This window comes from Dasypus novemcinctus, chromosome X (genome assembly GCF_030445035.2).
Source record: "Dasypus novemcinctus isolate mDasNov1 chromosome X, mDasNov1.1.hap2, whole genome shotgun sequence".
NCBI lineage: Eukaryota > Metazoa > Chordata > Mammalia > Cingulata > Dasypodidae > Dasypus > Dasypus novemcinctus.
The window spans coordinates 27,066,987-27,076,708 of NC_080704.1; the positions used below are offsets into that span (position 1 = coordinate 27,066,987).

At 44.0% G+C, this 9,722-nt stretch overlaps 1 protein-coding gene across 1 annotated transcript; it reads left to right on the forward strand.

Annotated features, from left to right (window-relative positions):
* Positions 1 to 2,870: 2,870 nt before the first annotated feature.
* Positions 2,871 to 5,880, forward strand: SAT1 (spermidine/spermine N1-acetyltransferase 1). The gene is made up of 6 exons (XM_004449825.5): positions 2,871 to 3,142; positions 3,371 to 3,422; positions 3,521 to 3,604; positions 4,973 to 5,074; positions 5,186 to 5,226; positions 5,359 to 5,880. The coding sequence occupies exons 1-6, from the start codon at positions 3,077 to 3,079 to the stop codon at positions 5,527 to 5,529; spliced, it is 516 nt and encodes a 171-aa protein (XP_004449882.1). The 5' UTR covers positions 2,871 to 3,076; the 3' UTR covers positions 5,530 to 5,880.
* The last annotated feature ends 3,842 nt before the right edge of the window (positions 5,881 to 9,722 follow it).

Consider the following 9,722-nt stretch of genomic DNA (forward strand, 5'->3'; position numbering starts at 1 on the left):
AAATTCTGTTGTAGTAAGTTACACACGCATCTCTAAAAGTAAACTCTAACCATGAGGGCTGGTTTCAAAACTTAGTATTCTTCTATAACTCCCAAGTATCTAGCACAAAACTGATATGGCTCAATGAATACTTACTGATTTGTTGACTCATTAACCAAATAGAAGTTTTCCAAATGCTTGGTAGTTAATCCCTTCTTTATGCAGTTTTCAATACGAATCCCAGTATCAGGAAGGAGTAATGGTTCATCCCTGCTGCTGCTATCTACAATGGAATTAATCTAAAATCTCAATAGCATAAATTGATTCACTGCCATGAAGAAAATTCAAATTTCTTAGAATTCCAAGATTCTACACAAGCACAAACACAATCATGATGGGCTTTTTTTAGCCACCTGTCATAAGGGCAAAGTGAAGCATAAGAGCCTGAAACTTATATTGGAAAAACAGGGTTAATAAAAAGATGATGATGCAATTTTAATAAGACAAACACTGTTCTAAAAATCTTATAAGCAACCCAAATATGAAATGGTCTTGTTTTTGTACCAAGACTAAGCGGCTGTCATTAGTGCTTAGTCATGGAGGCCTAATTTACCGTTATCAGTAAATTTGCATAACAAGCTCTCCTAAATCCTCTGGCATTTTAGACCAAAGCAGAGGAGGGAAGGGCCTAAGAATGGTCATCCATGAGGTCTACCCCACAGTGTCAGGAAAGATAACTACCCACAGTAGTTTAGGCAGATGAGAATCAATCCTATTTTTAAAGAATTTTGAGAAAGACATTTCACAAATTCCCATGGTGCCTCACTAAGTGTGCAATCCTGGGAGGGTGGGATCAGAACAGAAAACTTACTTTTGCCTTCTTTTCTACCTACAGGTCATTGCTAATCAAGGCAATGAATCATTTCTTGAATATTAGGGAGATTATTTGGTGATATCTGACCCCTCATTCTACAGCCTGAGGACCCTGCAGGCCCCTTTTATGCTTTTTCTCAACTGTGAAAATCATCCTTTGACTCATCACTGAGCCCAGGCAGAGCTGCTGGAGCAGGACCCTCAGCAGGGTCTCCCTGGGAAGGTGGGCGTGTAAAAGAAAAATTCATTCTGTAGAGGTTTGAATACTTACTTGTTCAGTGACTACAACCCAAGAGAAGCTACACGCTAATCCAAGTGTTCTCAAACATTTTGGTCTCGGGACATTTAAAAATTACTAAGGACAGAGCAGGTGTAGCTTGGCAGTTGAGCACCTACTTGGTACATACGAGGTCCCAGGTTCAATCCCTGGTACCTCCAAAAAACATAATAGGGAAGGAAGGGAAGGAAGGAAGGAAGGTTCCACAGAGCTTACTTTAGAAAATCCTAGCAAATATAAAAGGGGAGCAGGTGTAGCTCAGTGGTTGAGCACCTGCTTCCCATTTATGAATGATCCTGGGTTCATTCCCTGGTACCTCCTAAAAATAATTACTTTTTAAAAAAGAAAACGCAAAAAGAATACGCAAGCACCCATTCCTTTAGTTACCAGAGTGATGAAGACATCACACATCCTGTCAATGCACACTTATTTCGAAATAAAAAGTTAAAAAAAATGATGACGCACAGAGGATGAAACAAATAGGGATTACATATATTTAACCACAGTTACAGAAAAAGAGGAGAGAAACGGGGTAGAGGGAACATAGAAAGAGTTTGTGCCTCAGAATTGTCCAAAATTAATAAAAGACACTAGTCAGCAGATGCAAGAAACTTAACGAATCCAAAGAAAATTTCTAAAGATCTACTCCAATACCCATCAGAGAGAAACTGAACAACAGCAGACACAAATAAAAGAAACAAAAATATTCAGAGAAAAAAAAATAGGTATTAATTTTTAGAGCGACAACCAACTTTTCAACAGCAATGGAAGCCAGCAGAGAGTCAAATGATAGTACCAACATGCTGGAGGAAAAAAATAACTTCCAACTTCAAATTCTATAAGCAGTGATCAAAAAATCCTTCAAGAATTTGAAGAGGAACTAAAGACATTTTTAGACAGAACAGAGAAAGTTTGGCAAAACCCAACCTTCACTAAAAGAAATTATAGAGAGTGGATACCCCAGGGAGGAAGGAAGCGTTTCCCCTGGGAAGGTCAGACTTTTAAGAATGAATAAAAAGGTGGAGGGGGAGAGTAAGAATGAAAACAATTTGTTAACTCTAAAAAAATTTCGCAAGTATTTACTGAGGAATCCAAATAGCTTACCTCGGGAAATTCCAGAAAACACAAGATTGTACAAGCGCCGGTTCCTTCGGTCATCAAGGGGATGACTACCACGCATCAGGTGGCATCCGGGAAAGTCCAATGAGAGTAGCAAAGGCAAGTGACGCCTTCCTATTACCATGAAAACAGTTCTGCCATAGCCCCAGGCCCACACTTTGAGAACCGTGCTCTAATTCTTCTCCCACCACCCAAGGCCAGGTCTCACGGGTTTGCTTCACTAACCGGCAAAGGAGAAAGCAGAAGGTCAGCAGCGACAGGGAGAATTCTTCTCTTCGTGTTGCAAAGACGACCCGGGGCGCGCGGGTTCGAGGTCGCGTTTCCAGGAAGGTTCCGCCTGGCGCCGCTAGAGGGCGCCGCTAAGCACCCCCCCCCCGCCCCCCCCCCCCCGCCTCTACACACACAGACACGCACACACACCCCGCCCTCCAGACCCCACCCTCGGCGGTCGCCCCCGCTTGCGCCAGAGGCGTTCACACGGTCGCCCGGATGCGAGGGCGGTGCCCGGAAAAGGAAGCGGTGCGCCGTGGTGAGGGGAGGGGGCGGGCCCGAGAGGCCAGCCGCGGCCTCATTGGACGAGGTGCCTTCGCCTCACAGCCCGGGGCGGGGCTTCCTCGTGCCTAAAAGCTGGGCTGGTCTGCGGCTCGTAGGTGAGAGTTCAGCAGCAGCTTCGCAGAAGCGTTCCCGTTGCTACTACTGGTTCGCTGGGTCATGGTGCCAGCCTGACTAAGAAGAGGAAGCTCCCGGGAGACGAATGAGGAACCACCTCCTCCTGCTGTTCAAGTACAGGGGCCTGGTCCGCAAAGGAAAGAAAAGCAAAAGACGAAAATGGCTAAATTCGTTATCCGCCCTGCCACTGCCGCCGACTGCAGTGACATCCTGCGGCTGATCAAGGTAGCGGGGGTGGGCGCTGGGGCGAGGGCTCCGTCTCCGGGAGGGCCCGAATCTCCGGGCTTGGGCTGGTGCCGAGCCCACGCTGCCCCTGCCTCCGCCCGCCCTTCCCTTCCTCCCCCGTGGTCTGCCTTCCCTCGCCTTAATACGCCCCCGTCCCCCCTCCCGAACCGGCTGGGGCCTCACTTTGTTTTCTTCTTCTCTCCCTTCCTCCTATCTGCCCCGCCCCAGGAACTGGCTAAATACGAATACATGGAAGAGCAAGTAGTATTAACTGAAAAAGGTAATAGGGCAGTGGGGAGGAGGGGAGGAGACGAGGGCCCGGTGCCCGTAACCCTCGCAGAGGCCAACACCGCCTGTCCCTGCTGTCCCTTCTTGCAGATCTGCTAGAAGATGGTTTCGGAGAGCACCCCTTCTACCACTGCCTGGTTGCAGAAGTGCCCAAAGAGTACTGGACTCCGGAAGGTAACCACCCTGCCCTTGCAGAAGCCAGAGACCGAGTGTTGTGTAAAACGTGTAGTGTCTGCTGTGTAGGACCACTGACTACACAAGTCGAAGTTACTGAGAAGTCGGTTAGGAGTAATAGCCAGCCAGTGTTGAAACTACCGAGGGGGAAAAAAAAGAGATGTGCTGCACTTAGTAATAGGGCGGGTGAAAGAGCTGTTTAAGTATCAGAGCGCTGTGGAGACCTGGAAAAGTTAGGTATAATGTGTGTTGTAATTCAGTTTCATAAAATGGTTCTTGTTTGACCCTAACGTAACCTTTTTTGTAACTGTGTTAAATCACATTTTTTTCTTTAATTTGTCCCAATCTTCAGGTTACAGTCTCTAGCTTCGCCATGTACATGGCCCTTCCGTGTACATGGATGGGCGGGGAGGTAACTAAAAGATCCTTTACACAATAAAGTAGATGATCATGATAAATGAGGTAAGGTCCTATTATCACACACTTAAAACACGGTAGATCAGAAACTCCATTACACTTGCTTCCTGTGTTTGCAAAGGAATATAAAATGGCTAGAAAGTTTTAATTTGAAATCTTTGCCTCCCTTTGGAGTTTTAGACGCCCGTAAGAGGGAGTCAGATGTTTTGTTGCTGGACCCTGTTGGCTGGTCAGAAGACAGCTTAAAAGGGGGAAGTTGTTGGGGTGGGAGCTTTCTTAAGTGTTCTCCGAAGTCTGTTCTCCAAGCTAGAAGAAATGAGCAGAAGACATAAGGAGTGAGGTGCTTTTTAGAAGTATTTTGATGTCATAGTAGTCATTTCTGGATATTGCTGCTGCTTCTGGCTTCAAAACTGGGGAGAACATACTGAAAATGTGTGAATTGGAAGGCAAGTTTGGAAATTAAAACGCACTTTTGGCCTGATGTTCTGACCTTTAAGGAAGCAGAGTTTCTAAACCCCAAATATTTATTATTCTGAACTGCCGTGTAAAACCTGACTTACTTGAAGTCAACATACCATTTTATCAGTAGGATGTAAATAATGTGTGTTTCATTTAAGACCATAGCAGTTTAGCTCTCGCAAGTGATTAAAGTACTCTCACTTCCTGAGTGAGATCCAGCAGACTGCAGAGTGGCCAGTCCACAGTTCTAGCCTGGCCTCAACTAGCTCTAATGTGTGCTTTTACAAATAACATGTCATGAAAACAGTGAGATCATCCAACAGTGGCCTGGACTGCACTAGGATAAAAGTCAGAAGACAGTCCAGTTCAGTGGCTACTCCTTAGTATTGATGCATGTATATTTTTAAAACCTATGATAGGCTCCTGATTTTTGCAGCTACAACTTTTATGGACTTTTTTCCTTCATTACTCATGTGATACTCGTAATTACAGGACACAACATTGTTGGTTTTGCCATGTACTATTTTACATATGACCCATGGATTGGCAAGCTATTATATCTTGAGGACTTCTTTGTCATGAGTGATTATAGAGGTAGGATTGAGTTTGGGGGGGGCGGGGGAAGGCCGCTCTGAGTGGGAAGGGGGTGGGAATTGAGGGCTTGAGGTCCTTAAAATAACTTTAAATTTGTCTTCTTCCGTTTAGGTTTTGGCATAGGATCGGAAATTCTGAAGAATCTAAGCCAGGTATGTCTTAGTTCTAGGTTTTTCAAATTTATAAGGGTTACTGGCTTATTTTAATGACTGAATCTAAATTGGGTCTTGGAAAGCAGGTAAGATGTCACTACTGAGTTTGTGTGTTACTCTCTCTCATAATAGGTTGCGATGAAGTGTCGCTGCAGCAGCATGCACTTCTTGGTGGCAGAATGGAATGAACCATCTATCAACTTTTACAAAAGAAGAGGGGCTTCTGATCTCTCCAGTGAGGAAGGATGGCGACTCTTCAAAATTGATAAGGAGTACTTGCTAAAAATGGCAACAGAGGAGTGAGGAGTGCTGATGTAGACAATGACAAGTTCCATTCTACTTAGAGTAAATTTTCAACCTATCTTGCTTTCTATCCTGTTTGTAGTGGAATAATAGAATAAGCACCCATTCCAAAGCTTTATTACCAGTGGCGTTGTTGCATATTTGAAATACAGTCTGTTTAAAATGGCAATTTTGTATGCAGTTTGGAGTCATATTTTTCCTTGAACATTTTTGATTAAACAAGGTGGTGTGATCTTAATATATATGAAAAAAAACTTCATTCTTGTGAGTCATTTAAATGTGTACAATGTACACACTGGTACTTAGAGTTTCTGTTTTGATTCTTTTTTAATAAACTGCCCTTTGATTTAATTGTTTGATATAAGCATTTTTACTAATACTTTATTTCTTAAACATTTTCCTTCCTCTTGAGTGAAAAAAAAGGCAAAAAGCATAACTTTACAATTGTATAAAAACAGGGTTTTTTAAAATTAGTTTCTGTTTATACACACACACTGTACCCACAGAGCCAACACTCCTTCTGCACATGCCCTGGTAACCTCAAATCTACTTTCTGTCTCTGTGTATTTGCTATTCCTATATATGTAAGTGACATCATACAATATTTACCCTTGCACAACAACAGTTTTTGACCCAATTCAAAGTTTACTTTCCATGGGCTGTGCTAGTGTTATCAAGTCCAGAAAGAAACCAGTTGAATTCCAAGGTTACAACATGTAAAATAGGACTTCACAGTGGTGACACTGAACACTTAACCTGACAGGTTTTTTTCCAAAATCTGAAAAAGACATCACTATTTTACAGGCTCACAATGCAGAAACCCATTGTTGGACAGTAAAAACTGACAAAGGCAGGGTTAAGAAACACTGAAAATCAGGAAAACAACATCTTGCCTACGAAAATATCACCCCACACAAAATACTATTTGAAGGGAAAGTGGATCAGGCAGGAGCAAAACTGGCACACTTCTACAGAAATGATTTGGCAACAAAAAGGAATCCTAGGCTTGATCGAGACCACACAGGTCCAAGTAGACAAACAGGAGCACTCAAAACTTCAGGAGGTGGGAAGAAAGCAAATGTTTTCTCAAAGGCTGAAAATGAAACTTCGGAGAGTCGTGAGGAAAGAGACAGTTTTCCTCATAGGTAAATTTTCTTATTATACTTATGTAAATTAGTAGTTGATAAGAACCATAGTACAAATTTCCCAGATTACTATTTGACATAAATGGTTGGATACCCTGGGTTTCCCTGCATTCTCCAGGAAATAAAAACTGGGCTCCTCAGTCAAAGGGGAAGCCTGCCGTATACCCCCTTGTTTATGTTAGTGTCTGTTAAGTTTTCCTAGATTAGAGGAAGGCCATATAGAAAAGTGTGATCCTGTTGTATATTTAATACAGGAGAGCTTTGGGATATATTGGTGGCTTAGAGAGCATGCTATGAAAACAGGCTTACAGAGTCGCTCCTCACCCAGGGTCCTGCTAAGATGGCGAGTAGCTACGAGGGGAGACTGGCAAAAATAGAAGGGTAACTAAACACAAAGAGCCTAGTGGGGAAATAAGACATTTTGAGAATGGTTTTTTGGAAATTGGGCCTCAAAGAGGAAATGCTGACTCTGGTTAAATATATGAATAAATTCAATTAACCAAGCAAGTTACAATAAAACTCTTTGTGTTCTCACCCTTTCTTAGAGCTTAGCCTTAAAGGCCCAGTGTTGTCAAGATGAAGGCTTCTGTGAAGTTTTGTATTCACTTTAGAAAAGTGCCTTAAACTAAAATTTAGAAGCTGAAACACCATAGCATCAGTCCACTGTATGTTCCAGAACTCAGACCCCTCATTTAAAATTTGACTATAAAGTAGATGTGTAAAGCTTGAAATCACCAAGCATGTAAATATGTTCCAGGGAAATTTATGAGAGGAAACAAGAAACAAACAAACCTGGGGGGGATAAGTCCAAATAAGCAATATTCCCATAAAAGTTTAAAATTACTGTTTTACTAAAATATGCCTGGCATAATCATTTGGGAAGGATAGTATTTTAGTATTTTAGGCCTGAGAACTTGTCAATTATTACATAAATATATATGGAGGAATAAAATGGTATAGAGAAAGCCCTGGGCCCCTCAGAGCCAAACACACACACACAAACAAACAAAACATGTTCTCTGGAGTTTCCTTGTTTCTTTGTTTGTTTCCTCTATCTTTGTCAATTTGAAATCCCCACCAAAGCAGCTGACCCAGATAGCCAATCAGGCCCCTAGTTCATTACCAATACAAAATAAAGCCCACCTGCCCTAAACCTCCCTCTATGAGATGCACAAACCTTCGTCCAATCAGTAGGAGACAAAACTAATTAACTTTCTATGTCTATAAAAATCCGTTGCCATCCCTAGAACCTTGAAGCTACTTGGCTTCCTTTGCGGCAGTAAAACTTTGGCGCCCTGAATAAAATGCTGTAGTCTGCAAACTCAACTCCAATCTGTCTTTCACAAGTGTGGAGGTCCCACCAAGAAACAGAAGGTGTCATCTGGGGCTGCAGGCTCCTGCAACCCAACAGGTAAGGCATCCACGAAAAACCTGAGGCAGGTTAGTATAGGGAACGGGGAAGGCGGCTGGTCAGAGTAAAGCCATGGCACCTGGGACCCAGATGGTCAGAACAGAGCCATGAAACCCCACCTGGAAACCCCCCAAGGGCAAGCAGCTGCTTGAGAACAAAGTTGTAACCGTTAGGGCTAAAAGCCCGCCAAAGACCCTGGTCAATAGGTCCGCTTTGAAAGTCCTGGGCTCAAAAGAAGTCCCGGATAACACCATACAGGCCTCCCTATTGGTTCCCTGAAAGATGACAGGTGAAGGCAGAAAGGCAACCTATCAGGACAGCAAATAGGTAGGGTCCCTCCCTGACTTGAGGAAAGGGGAGGAGGAAAGGTCTTTAAAAAGGTCTACCCCGAGGCACCACACCCGTGTCACACCCTGCAGTACGCAGCCATGTTTGGGTATGTACTATCTCTTTTCCTCATTTTTTTTTCTTTTTTAAAGATTCATTTATTTATTTATTTCTCTCCCCTCCCCCCCCCACCCCGGTTGTCTGTTCTCTGTGTCTATTTGCTGCCTCTTTGTCCACTTCTGTTGTCGTCAGCGGCATGGGAATCTGTGTTTCTTTTTGTTGCCTCATCTTGTTGTGTCAGCTCTCCGTGTGGGCGGCGCCATTCCTGGGCAGGCTGCACTTTCTTTCGCGCTGGGTGGCTCTCCTTATGGGTGCACTCCTTGTGCATGGGGCTCCCCTACGTGAGGGACACCCCTGCGCGGCAGGGCACTCCTTGCGCATATCAGCGCTGCGCATAGGCCAGCTCCACACGGGTCAAGGAGACCAGGGGTTTGAACTGCGGACCTCCCATGTGGTAGACGGACGCCCTAACCACTAGGCCAAGTCTGCCGCGCCCTCATTTCTTAATAAACTCTTTATTCCCTTGCCTACCCTATGGCATGTCCTTAAATTCTTTTATGCGACTTAGCCAAGAACCTAGAATCCAGAACCTAGTCAGAGCCCAGAGCATTCCACTAACAAGACCCTTTTGTGTCTGCTGTCCCATCGCAGGGACCCCCAGGTAACCCCTTCCTATATCTGAACTCTGCAATTGGCATCAAGTTCAATTGCCTTTTATTTGGGATTTTGGTTTAGGTACCCTTGGTTTGTGTTAGGTTTCTGTTCTTTCTATCATCAGACCTTCCATTTGCTCTCATTTCATTTTTGCCTCCAGCTCTCTAATTTTCTGTCTCTCTGAGACGTAGGGTTTGGAATCCATGAGGCTTGCCTGGTAAGCAGACTGGGTCACATGGCGACTGGGTTGCCAGTTCTCTCCTATGTAATGAGCCTCTATTTCTACACATTATGCGACACATTGTTCCTACACCTGTCTGGAACTTCCACTCACCAGAGGATCCTGCAACGGTTGGAGGGATACCCAAGTGACTGAGTTGAAAATAAATCTCTTTTTTTTAAAGTTCCATAGGAAAAGAAAAGGCTGAAAACAGAACAAAGGCGAAAGGGCTCCAAAGCAAACCTATACCTCCCTCATTTTCCTGTGCCCAGCCCTTCCCCCATAGCTGCCCTACCGGTTCCTCATGACCCCCAAGGGAAAATGATCTAACCCAGACTCCTTTAAAGATTAAGCCTTCTCTGGAACCTGGCTGCCT